General features: G+C 37.8%; 1 protein-coding gene across 1 annotated transcript in view; it reads left to right on the forward strand.

The window, feature by feature from the left end:
• The window catches only part of CTNNA3 (catenin alpha 3), a 711,430-nt gene that overhangs the window by 152,119 nt on the left and 542,389 nt on the right, over positions 1-16,922 (forward strand). The window contains exon 6 of the mRNA XM_026714519.2: positions 9,974-10,237. Coding sequence (XP_026570304.2) covers positions 9,974-10,237 — 264 coding nt within the window. The remainder of the gene's footprint in view (positions 1-9,973; positions 10,238-16,922) is intronic.

Genomic DNA, 16,922 nt, shown 5'->3' on the forward strand with positions numbered 1-16,922 from the left:
GGATACATATAAGAGAAATAAAAAAAATAAAAGAAACAATAGGACAGGGATGGTAGGCATGTTGGTGCGCTTATGCACGCCCCCTACAGACCTCTCAGGAAAGGGGTGAGGTCAATAGTAGACAGTCTAAGGTTAAAGTTTTGGGGGTTTGGGGAAGAAACCACAGAGTCAGATAGAGTATTCCAGACATTGACCACTCTGTTGCTGAAGTCGTATTTCCTGCAATCAAGTTTGGTGCGGTTTACCTTGAGTTTGTATCTATTGTGTGCTCTTGCATTGTTGTGGTTGAAGCTGAAGTATTCATTGACAGGTAGGACATTGCAATATATAATTTTATGTACTATACTTAGATTGGACCGAAGGCAGCGTAGTTCTAGGTTTTCTAGGTCTAGAATTTCAAGTCTGGTGGCATAAGGTATACTGTAATGAGTAGAGGAGTGGAGAACTCTTCTTTTGAAATATTTCTGGACTTTCTCAACTGTGTTATTATGGATGTTGCAGAAGAATCCTTCTGTAGCCCTGTAATTATTGTCCAGACTCAGAGAGGTCTGCTTTAATTATCGTTAGTGCAAGAGTAGAACAAGTCATATTCTCAGTACTTGGAGGTGCTTGTGTGTATGTGTGTGTGTGTGTATGAATAAGTACTTATGATAGAGTTCTTTGGGCATAAACAGAGTGAGGGCCAGTGAAAGGGAGGATCGATGTACAATTGGAATTCTAAACAGGAATAAGAATGAAGATTTGCAATGAATTGATTTACAATATGAGAGAACTACGAATGCAGAACAGTCCGTATGCTTTGGGCTTCATTTATAGCACTGGATGGGGCAAGACTGAAGCAGACAAAGCAGATTAAAACTGCCAGCTTACATGTGTTAAAAGTTCTCAAAAAAGAAAGTAACGTTTATTTTATGTTGGGCAGACTGTTAAAACAAAGGGTTAATCTTGCTTTTAGCATTTTCCTTTTGAAAAGAAAACCAGTTGTATTTAATGTGCGATATTGTCCTATGTTCTACTACCATTGCTACTACCTCTGCTATTATTACTACTATTTTCTTTGGAAGGCTGGTATCATGTTTGGGAATTCTGCCTGAGAAAAGTCCATCTATTGTCATTAAGAATAAATGAAGTGTTAATCCATAAACATTTCAATATCAGCTTTGATTAATTACTTAAATGCAAACAGTTTATGAAACAAGAAATTGCTTTAAGATGAAATTTAAGATTAAAAAAAAATCTTTAAGAGTAAGTATTCTGATCATTGTGGTTCCCTGATTATGAAAAGAAGCAGAAAAAGGTCCAGAACTATAACCCTTACTTTTTTGTATTGAACCAAGAACTGAATATGCCACAAGGAACATAATAAGTAAAAAGCAATGGGATAATTAAGAATATGGGAGGGGACAAATGACAGGGATGCTGCCAATCAAGGAAATGTCATGATCGATGTACTCGCTTCAGAGATTGGAGCTCAATTAAGAAAAGTATTTTCTTGATTTCATTACAATAGACACATCGTAATTTTGACAATATTATGGTTTGCTGCGCACACTATTAGTTTGTCTAATACAAGAAGAGATAGGGACAATAATGAGAAGGAGAAGAATGTATGTAAACTAAACACAAAAGTAAAACCAGCATGAAACCATTTTGTTGGTGGTTTGCTCATGAGGAGAAGATAAATGAAAATCAAATTGCAAAAGCAATATATGAAGGATGAATTAAAGAGACTGGAAGAAGAGGACAAGTGAAAAACTTGAGAAATTGATTTGGTGAGGCTGTGGAAAAGAAGCAAGAATTTTGAAGAACAAAAGGCAGTGCATAGAGTAGTGCACAGTTGAAGTGGAAGCTTTAGAGCCTCAAACATCACAGCCTTCTTGGCACAAAGGTGTGGTAATGTGATCAGTTTAATTATCCTTTGGTTCATATTTTCAAGGTCTCTCATATCTACTTTTGAAAAAGAAAACATTGACCAGACTTATGTATTTCAAGTATTGTTGCATCTTAGATAGTTGCAAATGTTTTACAGTCTTGACAGATTTATTTTCCTATCTTTTGAAATGACTCCTAATGTAGTGTGTGCTTTTTTTTCTTTTTGCAATAGACAGATACTGTATTATTGATTCTGTGCAGTTATTGACAGCAACGTCCTTTTCTTCATTAATGATCACCTGATTAGCCTTGTGAAGTTCAATACTTCGTTTTATGAAACTTTTACTCTTGTTTATGTCGAATCTTTTTTTAAAATCAATGTAATGCACTTCCCTGGTTCAAAGATGTTTTCATAGAATTTTCCTTTGTCCTTTCTTTCGTAAAATAAGCAGAAGAATTGAACATTATCAGCAAAACTAACCATCTCCCGGTACATCCTAAAATTCAAATCATTTATAAATCTAAAAAGCCTGCTCCAGGATTCATCTATCAAAGTCTTTGCTGATTAAATTCTTCTCATGCATTTCTTCTTATTCCTTTCTTTCTATATTTTACTCCATAATTGATGCACAAAGTAATTTCAATGAAGAGAACTTACTCTCACCCAAGGAATATTTTTGCTGTAAATTGCAAGTCAGTTTGCTTGCCTTCCATTTGTTTTATAAAACGTTTACTCTTGCCTTCCCCTCTTTTCCTGTTTGTCAGTTGCTTTGATGTTATTGCTTGTTCTGTATTTCTTATTGTTTAGAATCATACAAATCCTTCAAAAGAAATGCTTCAGAGTCCAAGGGAACACAGAGGCAGCATTATTTTGTTAAAGCAGCTTCAAGATTGATGGGATTGCCTCATAAGGTGCTCCTGGGTGTGTGTTTGTGTGCAAAGCCCTGTAATTTTTATATTTTCTATATGTTTTAAATGCAAAATAGCTCTTGATGATCTTTTTATAAATGGTAGTATGAGATTGCATAGATAATAGTAACAATCCATAACAATGATAAATCAAACAATAAATTCACACCTGTGTGAATGAACCATTCCTCTATTGAATTTCTGTATCCAAAATGGTTAGTAGAAAAAAAGGCAGGCATGGCAGATAATACAAACAATCAATTGGGCAGAAAATGCTATAAATGGAGGCATTATTGTTTTAATGTCTGGTACAACTGTTGTATAGCTTACATATAGTAATGCGTTGTTATTTGGGATTGTTAAATGTTGAGGACCTTGATATAGTCCCGAATCTGAAATCCTGAATCTGAATGCGCAGGGAATAGGCTGCAAGAAAGCTTCCATACTTGCCTGTTAGGATAGGCCCTTGTTATAAGGCTTGTGGATTTACAACACTTCCTTATTTTATTAGTGCATAATCCTGCCAATAGTAATTCATTTGATGCATTCTTTAATTGTACCTTAACACTGGTGTTTATGTTTTTTGAATTTTACTTAAATCTTCTGAGATTTAACGAAGGAGCTGCATTTTGAAATGCTCATCTGAAAATGGAATGTTTTATATCTGAAAGCCTTTGCAAAGATGGTTTCTAATTTTCTATAGCAGGGCCCCTTCTTAGCTAAAAAAGAACCCATTTGTTGCTGTTCTTGACAAATGCTGATGTTGTAAATTATACAGCTGTTCTTAGTATGGATTTTGCAGTAGCAAGAGCAATTTATAGGTAGAGAGTGCAGCTGCTGAAAGTCATTTCTTCTTGGTTTCTGTATTAAATCTATCACGTACAAATATATTAACATTCAGTACTGCACAGGGCTCCTTTTTTTTTATTTCATGGTTTCACAGCCTGTAAATAGTAAGGATATATTTAAAGGGTCTCTTTCTTTTGTGTTTTCTGCATTGCTATGATTTATTATTTTTTAAAAAATCATATTTCTCTCCTTGTAGTACAAGGAGTCCTTGCTTAATTGCCATTTGTTTAGTGACTGTTCAAAGTAACAATATCACTTTAAAAAGTCACCTGTATTTATGACCATTGCAGTTTTCCTACAGTCACATGATCATGATTCTGGTGCTTGGCAGCTATCATACTCTTATAAATCGATCTGATCATATGATGTTTCACTTAGCAACTGAGTTGCTGATCCCAATTAGGGCCATTAAGCAAGGATTACCTACATATATTCTTCCATCCCAAACATGCTTTTCTAGCCATAGTAATGACTATCTATTTTGCTCATGTAAAAGAAAACTAAAGAATCATGTGTTGTGAGTCTATAAAAAAATCCAAGGGTATGTGCTGTCCCACTCAGACACACACATAACTGTGGTTTAGGGGGTTTATTAATATTCCCAAGCAATTCCCTTCACCAAAAACCCAAATTCAGTACCAATTAAGTCCAGCCACAAGCAGACCCAAGCTGGTTCACAGAGCAATGGCTAATGAGTCCACAAGGCACTTGAAAGTTTTCCAATCAAAATAAACCCACCAGACGAAATTAAATCCACAAGGAAAGAAAAGTCCAGAGTTCACAAGTCACAATCCAAGTCGAGGCACGGTGTGAATTCAAAGCAAGGCAGGAATCACAATGACCAGAAAACACACAGCTAGGAAGGGAACACAATTCCTAGCATTGCTTCCATCCGTCCGCTGTGCTAAATAGTTAGCTTCTGGTGCATCAGGAAGGGTGAAACGTTCTCCTCGCCAGTATTCTGGCTTACCTTTGCTGCTCTTAACTTTTCTCTGCCTTACATGTTCTTGGATCAGGTGCAGAAGGCAGTTCTTCTTCCTCATCCCTGATCAGCTGCAGTTTCATGCTTTCCCCACCTGAAGCCTCAGGGCTGTCCTGCTTCAGCTGTGCTTCAGCCAAATCCCTCTCAGATGGTTGCTTGGAGCCATTGACCAACTCCCTTCAAGACATGCCAGGAACTGGTTCATCCTCCCCAAAGCTGACACCCAGAGAGGTAGCTGGGGAAGTGTCCAAGGGAGTCATCACAGGATAAAAGCAATCATTAATTACTTACATTGGAGGAGAAAGTGCCTTTGTTATAAGCAGAGCATTTTGTGGTTTCATTAGAAGGGCTAAATGGATGTTGCAATGTCATGATGCAAGCTGTCCTCTTATATATGGTCATGAGATGCCATAATACACGCACAAAAGGATTGTAGGTTATGTTTCAATATTCATTTAGTTATTGGCTTCCCTGTGAACACCCATCGAGATAGGTTGAGGGCTGACCTGTAGAACTTCACTAGGAATTTTTGACAAATAGGAAAGAACAATATGAGAAAAGTCCCAGGACAGGAATAAGTTGTTTGAATCACCCTGGCATTTTATGAATACTATCTAATTTTTGTTCCAGTATTATGTTTAAACACAGTGTTGTTGTAATAGATTTTTGGAAACGGCTTTACTGCAGTATAAGAGTAATACATAAATAAATAGTTCAAATAATCTGAAAACATTGCATCTTCAGATCTGAATGTAAGATAAGATAACTTTATTGTCATTTTTTTTACTGCAAGCATGCCAGCCCATATTTAAATATGAAATTTTGTTGCCTGCTATCAAGAGAAAGTGTATATCTACTCAGATATGTACATAACACATGCTATATACATGCATAAATATATACCTGCAAAACACACACACACACACACACACACACACACTGTCCATTTTGAATAGAATACGTAGCAGAAAGAAGTAACTTTCACAAGGTTGATGCTGTATGGAATAAAATTGTGACTGAATCTGGATATTCTGCTTCAGATACCATGAAGCTCCCTCCCAGAAGGTAACAAGAAAAACAGGTCACGAAGAGGATGTGTAGCGTCCCAGACAATCCTATGGACTGTTTTCAAGCATTGCTTATGTACCATGTCCTGGATAGAAGCAAGTGAACTATCAATGATCTTTTCTGCCATCCTCGCCACTCTCTGCACCGCCTTATTATCTGAAACAGTCATGCTTCCAAATGCATGCATGCTTCCAAATCCAACAGTCATATTCCAATGCAATATGACAGGATGTGCTCCATTGTCCCTCTATAGCAGGGGTGTCAAACTCAAGGCCTGGGGGCCAGATCTGGCCTGCAGTGTACTTAGATCTGGCCCATGGGACTGCCTTGGTAACAGTGAAGGACTGGCTCGTGGTGTCCCTGCTAGCAAAATCAGGCTCCCCAGCTCCATTTTCTGCCTGCGATCCTCCGTTTTTACTGGCAGAGGGTCGCAGGAGGCTGTGGCAGTCAAAAATGGAGCTCAGGGCCCGTTTTTGCTGGCAAAGCACTTGGGCCATCACAGGCACCCCACACACGAGTGACATTGAGTTGGTCATGCCCATCCTGGCCACGCCCCCCCTTCCCGCCCTGAGGCAAACACAACCCTGATGCGGCCCTCAGTGAAATCGAGTTTGACAACCGTGCTCTAAGGAAAATGGTGGGGACTGGGGAAAGAAGATGAACTTTTCTTATGCAATGCAGAAAATGTAGGCACTGCCGGACCCGCTTCATCAGTGTCTCATTGTTGAGTGACCAAGATAGCCAATATGTGCCCCTGTAACAATTTCAGATGATTTTACTTGTGATTTCAAGATTGACTTGACTTGATCTGTTCTCTCTCTCCATAAAAATGTTATTGGGCTGAATATCCTCCACAAGGGGAAGAAACAGCACCCTCTGCCTTGAGAGTCTCTGGGTTGTCAGAAATAGATTTCTATCAACTTAGTTAGAATGCTGAAGTTTTGTTTTGTTTTGTTTCCCTCCTTCCATTTCTTGTCTCATGACTTTTATATTTGTTAACCAGAAAGCAGGTATGATCCTGTTCTATGATTTTGTAAGATGTTCTGTGAATCTTTCAAGCTGAAAGCTGGCACATAAGTGCCTTACATCAGTAAGTAAATAAATCAGGAGCTTGGTCCTTAAGACTTGCAAACTTTTAAAATATTAATCCTGGCATTCTCACCCTGGGACTGGAGGTAGATAGGCAGTTTATTATAGGAGAGAGATATACTCTGAGGATTGATCAGACTCTGACATCTCTATTTGGTACTGTTGTAGTCTCCAAAAATTCTTCAAAGCTGACCTATGTGAAGAATATTAACTTCATTGGGAACACTCTACCCAAGTATCAATATAGAGCAAATACTGCTGACTCAGAAATTCACCAGTGAACTCTCTCCCTTAAGGAAAGACCATCTGCAGGTTATATGTTTAGTTTGGAACAAACCTCTTCATCGACTCTAGCTTTCATTTTGTCGTGAATTTATTTTGTTGGCTCACACAATCTTTTTATAAACTTCAGGACCTCTGCTATCTCTATGGAATGGAAAAGAGACGGAGAAATGTCAGTAGCAATCTGATGATGCCCTGTAAAGATTATTCCCCCAAACAGTTTCAGGAAGATTATCAATCCTATGGAATGTTATACGTCAAATTACAAATTATGAAACAGTAATTTCTGAAAGCCATCTTCCTCTAGATGCAGAAAATATGTACTGGATTTCAGAATTGCTCAAAATAGATGGGGCTAAAAGTTTGGGTTATTATCTTTTTTCCATTTTGATGAAGAATTTGTGAGACAAAAGATTTCAAGCTTTGCAAATGCATAAATGATCTTTGAAACTCCTTTGCTAAATGCCTTCCGCTTTGTTTAATAGTTGATGCGACCTTGAGATTACTTTTCATGATTTGATCTTGTATCAACTACTGGAGCTGCTGTCTACCCTCCTTTTTTCCTCCAGCTATCTTTTTCCTTATCTTATTTTCAGTATGGAAGATTTTTTTTTTCCAGTTATATGTTGAAGGTGTAGTAAATGTTCTTGGATTAGATATGGATAAAACAAGAAAAGTGGGAGACAAACAGTGACCAAGGATGGAGGAAAAATTATTCCTAGTGGACAACCAAAGAAAGAAAGGGGTCTGAAAAGAGAGAATGCCAAGGGGCAGAAACTCAGAACAGTTAAATCATTGTACATTAATAGATAGATATTTGGAAAAAGAAAATTATGAATTTCCCAGAGGAAAACCAGCACAAGAAACTTGATGGAAGAGCTAATTGCCTTGGTTTGTATTTATGTACTGCCTAAAACAAATTGCATTCAAGTGTGAGTTAAGCAGTTTTATGAAAAGGAAAAAAAATGAGAGGGGAAGAGGGGAAGGCGGGATAGAAAAAACAAGTCTTTAGGCATGTGCAAGTATCATTAAACTTAATAGTATTTTAGACGGTAATTAAACTGCAGAGATTTCATAGCTGAAGATAGAAAGCTACATTTTAGAATCCAGACAATAATTTCAAAAATGATATTTTTACAGGGGAAACAATTCTTTTCTTAATTTTTGTTATATTGTGTAGTGACTGAAATATATGGAGGTAGGAAGCAGAAATTAGCTCAGGGAATTCATTTATGCATGTGTGATTAGGAAAAATTAGATGCTGCATTTTTCAGCTTTTTTTTTAATCTATGAAGTGTATGCCAGCATGCTTAGTTAATACAATACACCCTAGGATATGTTATGGAACCATAAATACTTGCCTTGAGATCTTTGTTTCTTTGGAAATCTTTTAAAAATGATTTTAGATTTTTGCTCTAATGATGTGTTCTTTTGATAACTAACATTTTTTTCCCTTGCTTCTTTGCCCTACCCTTCATACCAATTTGACATACGGATACCACAATGCTACTATTTTATCTCATGTTCTAACATCACCTCAGCCACGCACCTGTTAAGACAATGAGACAAGTGCTCCTCTCTGCAATGCAGAGTAAAAATATTGATGTATTTTAAAGCACTGAGTTGCATGGCCACAGAATCTGGTTTGTGAACAAGCAGGGCAGATTAGAGGTTTTATATTTCTAAATGTGAACTGGCTGGTTAGCAGAGCAATATGTCAAATGATTTGGGAGAAATTATCTTCTTCCTCCTCCTCCTCCTCCTCCTCCTTCTCCTCCTCCTCCTCCTGGCAATCCAGTTTCATAGTTTCATAGTTCTTCTGAGTTATACAGTATTTATTGGCTTTAGTGATTCCAGTTTCTGCATTTCTTGAAAAAATTTTCTGGTGCTCCACTGGGTACTTTAGTATCTTCACAAAGTCATATTATTAGTGACTTTGAACTGTTTATTATAGGTTGTTCCTTGTATATTGTGCATCAGCTATTGAGGAGAGATATTTAATTTATTTCTGGGTTTTTTCCCCTAATAGTTGATGTTTTAAATGTTTATGCAGAATTAAATTTCATTTCTATGAGAAAATCTAGAACTGGAAAAAAAAATCCAAACACCTTATCCAGATCTCATCTGGCAAGGGCAAGATTGTAAAAGTATTTGTGTGTAAACATCTATATGTGTATGGAACTCTTATTTTTTTTAATCTTTGTGTCATGAACTCTGAGAATGGAGTTTCAGCTCCTGGATTGTTGGAGAGTTCAGTGGGTAAGGAAAATACAAATTTCTAAGTGATTTAAGGATGAGGATTCATTCCTATGAAAAGGAGGATTATTATACATTTTAATAGCTAATTCCCTATTTTTTCCCATTTCTATCCTAATCTGTGAGGTTCCAGATAAATCTAGCTAGAGAAAGCCTTGATTTGGCTGATCCAAGAAGGTGTTCTCTTGAGTAATGGACAATTTCAATGGGCATTTCAAAAAACAAAAGACAAAATCTCTTCCTATGCCTTTTGCACAAGTTCTTTCCTTTCATCAAAAGCTTGTTACAAGCTTACATTACAAGCTTAAGAGCACCATATGCTAGAAAGGAACAAATTAGTTAATGAACACTTAATTAATTTATTAGCAAAAACAAAGTTGAACAGATTGAAATAATTTATCACAAATTACTTGTCTGCTTTGAAATGTTTGCAAAAATGATCACGGCTGGGCATGTTTCAAAAATTATATGGAAAGAGTCTGTTTTAGGGCCTGAGGAACTTGTAGAAGGCAACCTCTTGAAACAACCATGTTTCCATCCGTGCTTGAGCAGCAGCTGAAAAGACAGCAGAGTTTTCTTGCTTGTTCTGGAATATTTTATCCTGAATAATTTTTGAAAGGTTGATGTGGATAATATTAAAAATAATCTTCTTGTCTTTCCTGATAGGACTTAAAGTCTAACAGCCACCGAGATGAGATTGCAGCAGCCCGGGCTTCTCTGAAGGAAACTTCACCTCTTCTGCACTCAGTTTGCTCTGCTTGCTTGGAACATTCTGATGTCGTCTCTCTCACTGCCAGCAAGGACTCTGTTTGTAAGGAAATACAGAATGCTCTTGATGTCATCTCCAAGGCCTCTCAAGGAATTGAACATCCAAAAGTCCAACAGGTGCCACAGCCAGCCTCTCTTGGAAGTGCTCTTGATGAACTTACGGTAGGACAATCACATTATCTTTCAGTAACATAATTTATTTTAAAGACTTGGGTTTGTTAATATAGAAATCACATTTTGTCGAGCTTTCTGCCCTGTAGCATTTTTTAAAACCCTCTTTTACCCTAGATTATTAGTTTTGGTGAATAGCATCCATGCCTTCCTCTTTTTTGTGGGAAGGTCTGTTTTCTTTGGCCCTTGAAAATTAGGGATGATTCATGAGCATGGATGCTAAAAGCATATACAGTAGCTCAATGGCTTTTATTGTACTTATTGTACACAGTTACTTTTGGAATTGGACTTAGCACAGCTAAGATGCTCCTACTGGGCCCCATATCGAACTGATAAACAATCAGCAAAGTAACAAAATCACAGTCCTACACACACACACACAAAAGGAAAAATTAAGCAATAGCATCAAGCTCTTCTCAAGCCTGCTTTGTCCAGAAGCTACTTTTTTTTTAAATTCTATTTTTATATTTCATGTAACTCATGTGTACATGCAGACAACATTAAGGGATCAGCATGACAATAAAATCAGCATAGCAATAAAAATAAAACAAAGCAAAATCGTGATGCCTTCATACGGTAAGTAATGCCTTAGTAAGACCACACCTAGAGTACTGCATCCAGTTGTGGTCACCACACTATAAAAAAGATGTTGAGACTCTGGAAAAAGTGCAGAGAAGAGCAACCAGGATGATTAGAGGACTGGAGACTAAAACATATGAAGAACGGTTACAGGAACTGGGCATGGCTAGTCTAGTGAAGAGAAGGACCAGGGGAGACATGATAGCAGTCTTCCAATATTTGAGGGGCTGCCACAGAGAGGAAGGACTCAAACCATTTTCCAAGGCATCTGAAGGCCAGATAAGGAATAATGGATGGAAACTGATCAAGGAGAGGTTTAACCTAGGAGTAAGGAGAAATTTTCTGACAGTGAGAACAAGCTTGCCTTCGGAAGTTGTGGGAGCTTCATCACTGGAGGCTTTTAAGAATAGATTGGACTGCCATTTGTCAGAATTGTGCAGGGTCTCCCTCATGGGCAGGGGGTTTGGACTAGATTACCCATAAGATCCCATCCAATTCTGTTAATGTGTATCAGTAAGAACAAAAACAAAATCAAAAAACAAAATCAGAAAGTTAAAACAGAAAAGAGGGGGAGAAGGAAGTCATGTTATAATCTGAAAATCTCCAAAAATGTTAATTATATTGCTCAGAATTCATCTTTTTGCTCTTTTGTCTACAACGTTAATTCAAATATTGATAGCACATCTTACATTTATTTATTTTATTAATAAACTTCAATACTCCATAGCTGCAAATTTATACAATTTCCAGTCCTGCTCATAACTCATATCCTCTTCCTCTCTCTTTTGTCTCCATTCTCTACATCACACATTTATTCATTTATTTAGCGCATGGCATACATACATTTTCGGATTTATTTATTTTTTAAAAAAAATTAGGCTTTTTTCAGCATGGACACTCAATGTAAATTATATTAATTATATTAAAACAAAAATGAGAAACCAGTGTTGCTTAAATTTCCATTTTACTATTTGTTGGATTGCAGGTTCCAAAAATTCCTTATCATCGGATGGGCTCATTGGGTATGACAGAAGCTGCAGGTCTATAGGTTCATTGCTTGTATGTTTGTTTGTATGGATGTATGCGTGCATATACTAAAGTTTGTGAAAACTGTCATGCTGCTCACATGTGGCAATTTGGTTCCAGCAGTATATGCCAATGGGCTGCTATTTCAGACCAAGGAATAACATTTTTTTATACGTAGAGCATCTATGTGTTCCTCCTTGGACCATATTTATTCATAGCCTTTTCAATCTCTTTTCCCCCTATAATGCAAATCATACCTAAAGTGGGCTGAACAGATAAAGCAAAATTGATTGACTATTTAATCCTTTAAAAGTGTTTCATTTTTCTTTATTTATGGAAAAATGGCATTAGGCAAGAGCCTGAAATAACCTTTGCTCTATGTTGTTTGTGCAATGCAAATAAAGTGCGCTGTCTAAAAGCTCCCTTAATATCTTTCTTACTATTAAGCTAGAATTTATAGCTGGGCAAAATCAGAAGTAAATCTGAAAATTGCCAAAAATGCAACACAGCACATTTTAATCATTTCATTGTGTCAGTAATAAAACTAACATCGCAAATGTAAATAACAATTTATAAAGCTTCATTAAGATAGATGTTAGTTATTGTAGCGTGGATTATGTCAAGTTGGCCCTTCAGCATTCTTTTAAAATTCTTGCAATATATTTTAATCAGCCTCTTCAATTTATCACAAATCTTTGTTGATGGTTTGGTATATTTCTAATTTTAAAAATTTGAGCAAATGTTGTTTCAGATTCAGTCTGCAGTTTAATTCAGATTATAGGGGTGCTTGGTTAGAGCTAAGGTTAGGATTCTACTATTCATTTGTTGCAAAATGGAAAAGCTCCTGTTCCAGATGGCTCTTCAATGGAATGGTGTAAGGCAGGGGTATCAAACTCACGTCATCACAGCAGCATCACATGACATATCAGAACTTCCCCCCTTCGCTAAACTGGGCATGGGTGTGGCTGTGGCTGTGGGTGGGGCTAGCATGTGACACATCTGGCCTGCGTGGGCCGGGAGTTTGACAGCCCTGACATTTGCAGTCCTGTTGGCTCCTATACTTTTGCAGGTGTATAATGATTATTTTAATGACAGTAAATTTTCATTATCATTTTATCAGGAACAAGACAGACTAGTGGACAGGATTGAGTTGTTAAAAGCGTCATTGGAATGTGTTCTGAGATCATGACATGTTATTATATTTCAGCATCATGTTTATTCGTCTTGATGAAAAACCTTAGCTCTAGTATCTCGAAACTAGTAGAAATATGTCTCTGCTAGTCTTGCTCTATGCAGGCTAATTTTAGTCCATACAGTATGTATGGTTATATAATTACTGTGGGAAATGTTTCCTAAGCGGGGGGTATTGCTGCTAAGTCTGCCTTGCAGCTTCCTAGTGTATATGGTGCTTTTATTTTGCATTTTGTTTTTACTGTACATATTATTTGTGTGAAAATGCAGTTATTTCTTTTAAAAGCAATATGAACATTTAGTACAGCTCAGCTACATTAGATAGGGCCTCTTCCTGTATTAGCCTACACACATCGTGAACTCTAACAGAGACCTTTCTTTCTGTAGGAAGTGGAGATGAGAGAAAATACCTTCATGGTTTTGGTCCATGAAACAGGAAACATTGCAAGGGTGCTTCCATAGCATGATCACCAGTTTGATTGAAGGTCTGCAGATAAAAAAGGCAGAGTGCAGCTGCACTGTTGAGATCCCCGTAGTTATTTTTTTTTGACCATGCCCTGTTGGCACTCCTGATACCTTGACAGCTTCATTAAGGCCTACCTATTTAGCAGATAACTATTACTGGCCTTTTTTTTACTATCCAGCTCAGCTTCTGTAATATTTCCTTCTTTCATTTAAGCGAATAAAGAAAAATAACCCGGTGAGCTTGTAGATAGTAGTGGTGGCCAGGAGGGATCTGTAGGGAGCAAAAAAAGTATTTCTCTTCCATTTAGGATTTCAGATTAAAATATTTGGAATGGGCTTTAAAAAAAATCTGTCCCCAAAATATTTTTTGGATATTGGGTCAGCAAAATGTAATTGGCATTCCTTTATCCTGAGTTGAAGATTAGAATGAGGTCGCATTTATTTACCTTTAAAGTTGCCTCTTTAACATCCAGGTATAATTTGTTTGGTGAGGTCATTTGATGGCATGGGGTAGGTATCTTCAGCATACATCTTCAACGGAAGGTGTGAAAGGCTATATAGGGAGGAACCACCTCCAATTTAACTCTAGCAAGACAAAATGGCTTTGGGTTTTCCCTACCATCCTGAAATAACAATGAACCAGACAGCAGCGGCATGCACACATTCATGCATTCCTTGGTTTGCTTATACTGTGAATCCCTCCCTGGGATTCTCTGTCTGTTCCACCAAGTCAGATAGGGTGAGCACCTTATCTTAAATGTTGTCATGTAGCAGGACCCAGGAACCATGTCTTCTCAGTAGTAGTCTCTGCCATTGCCCCAGCAATTCAGACCCCCCCCCGCCACCTCTTTTCTAGCTTTCCATAAGACCTTAGAATGACTTATTCCCCCAGACATTGGGATCACGTAAAACTGGAGCCTTTTGATTGTGATTGCTTATGTATTGGAGACAGTTGTTTTAGGGCAGGGAGTTGTTTTTTGACATATTCTTTTCTATTGTTTCTTTTATGTTTTATCATTGTTGGCATATGCCAACTCAGAGCTTTGGCACATAAGAATGGCAATTATTTAAGTTCCTTAAATAATGAAAAAAGATTACAGTTTAGAATACTATTAGTAACCAGGGAAGCTATTTCAACATTAAAATAATGTGAAGCCTATGGAGGAGACCATGGGCTGTTCCATGAAGGACATGTTGCTGTGATGACCCAGGGTGGGATACAAAATAACACAGTCACAAAAAAACAGGTGAAGCCCCTTTTATTCCTTCACTTTGCTTCCAAGCTCCAAATATCCTTGACTGGAGACAAAAAACTCCCACACGAGCAGTTACAAGAAGGAGGAAATGCCGTTTAACCTAAAAATGCCAATAAATTATAAAGAGTAAAAACAACACAAATCACACTGAAGCAATTAAGGGAACCAGGCGAGATAAGGGCTTGAAGACGTCCACAGATATCGGAACACACACTGGGAAGGATGGCAAACTCAGAGAGGAACTATAAACTAGAGATATTTCCATGCTTTGTTTCCAGCACTGGCCTGTACGCATGTCCGTCTTCTTATCCAGTTGTCACAGCTGCAGCCCATGAAGAGGATCAAGGCTCTCTTCTCCCCTGTAGACCACGTCTCTCCCTTATCCTTTCCTCCCTGCATGGCCTAGGATGGAGAGGGGATGGGCCTGGGTCCTCCTCTGCCTCTGCTCCTCCCCAGCCTCCTCCACACCCTCCGGAGCCACACTTCCACTCCCTGTCAGCTGTTCCTCCTCTCCCTCAGAGTCAGTCTCCACCAGGGGCATGACAGTTGCATTAATTCAGACTTGATAAAAGTCAGTCCTAGTGGCAGCTGTTATAGGCAATCCAGCATTATTGCTGGATTCCAGAAGATCCCTGGATTCTAACCCTTTTGTTAACAGAGGGCAATTGTCATGCAGATCAGATATATCTGCTAAATCCAGATGAGGAGCCCCCAGAATCAATACAGTGTGAATCAATACAATCATTGTGTCCTAGTTCAGCTTCAGTTTATTGTTCCAAATCCTGGAAAAATAATCTTTTTCATCTAAGAGTTTCTAGAGCTGCAGTGCCAGTGTCCCTATCCAGCTTGCTTAATATGGAATACTGGATATCTGCCAATAGTTGTTAAAATCAATCAGCTGCAAAAATAGCTTCTTAAGCAAGTTCCTTACCACTATTCTTTTTAAGGTGGCAAAGAAATAGAGAGATCGTAATCATCTGAGGGATTGCAAGACAGTGGACAGAAGCCCTTATAAGTTAATTGTTGGCATGAGCATATTCATATGCCTCAGCTACTTAATAAGAAAACTGCAATCTGGACCACTCTAACAGTATTGAAGAGCATCTCTGGAAGTTTCCTTGAAAATGCAATCTATAGTTAGAAGCAACTATTTCTAATACAGCAAGTAAGCTCCATAAAGGACATAAAATATATTTGAGTACATGTTTTCATTTCTCATTTAAAAATGCTTTTGTTTTTTTCACCCTGTGTATGATCCAGTGTTGTAATGCTTTAATTAAACAGTTTTAATACCAAAATTGTTCTAAGCAGGTAAATTATCATGGCCTTTCTTGCTATTTTTTATTGTCTTGCCTTTGGCATAATAGTTAGTTACTATCAAGCCAGGCTATTGTAGGGATAAATGTTTGCATTTTGATTTATCCTATTAAAAATGTATAGCTCTTCCAAGGACATTACTGAAATGTCTCATATTCTTTCCATCTATTTTATGCGTTATCTTCTTTTGCTTGCCAAGGATTATCATTGTTTTCTAGTCCTTCGCTGCCCTCTGTGGCGCAGCGGTTAGAGTGCAGTACTGCAAGCTACTTCTGCAACCAGCTGCCTACAATTTGGCAGTTCAAATCCCACCAGGGTCAAGGTTGATTCAGCCTTCCATCCTTCTGAGGTGGGTAAAATGAGGACCCAGATTGTTGGGGGCAATATGCTGACTCTGTAAACCACTTAGAGAGGGCTGTAAAGTACTATAAAGTGGTATATAAGTCAAAGTGCTATTGCTATTGCTATAGTCAATGCCCAAAGTACAGGTAGTCCTTGACTTAAGACCACAATTGAGGCCAAAATTACTGATGTTAAGTGAGACATTTGTTAAGTGATATTTGCCTCATTTTTCAAACTTTCTAGCCACTGTTGCTAAGTGAATCACTGCAGCTGATAAGTTAGTCACATGGTTGTTAAGTGAATCTGGCTTCCCCATTGACTTTGCTTGTCAGAAGGTGGCAAAATATGACCTTGGGACACAGCAGTGGTCATAAGTATGAACCAGTTGCTAAGCCTCTGGATTTTGATTACATGATCATGGGGGATGTTCAAAGGTTGTTGTTATATATTTGCATACTTACCTATGATGGGCTGGTCCATGGCGGTGGGAGATTTGAAGA

Source organism: Pseudonaja textilis, chromosome 4, assembly GCF_049901715.1.
Source record: "Pseudonaja textilis isolate UNSWEBS1 chromosome 4, rPseTex1.2, whole genome shotgun sequence".
Lineage (NCBI taxonomy): Eukaryota > Metazoa > Chordata > Lepidosauria > Squamata > Elapidae > Pseudonaja > Pseudonaja textilis.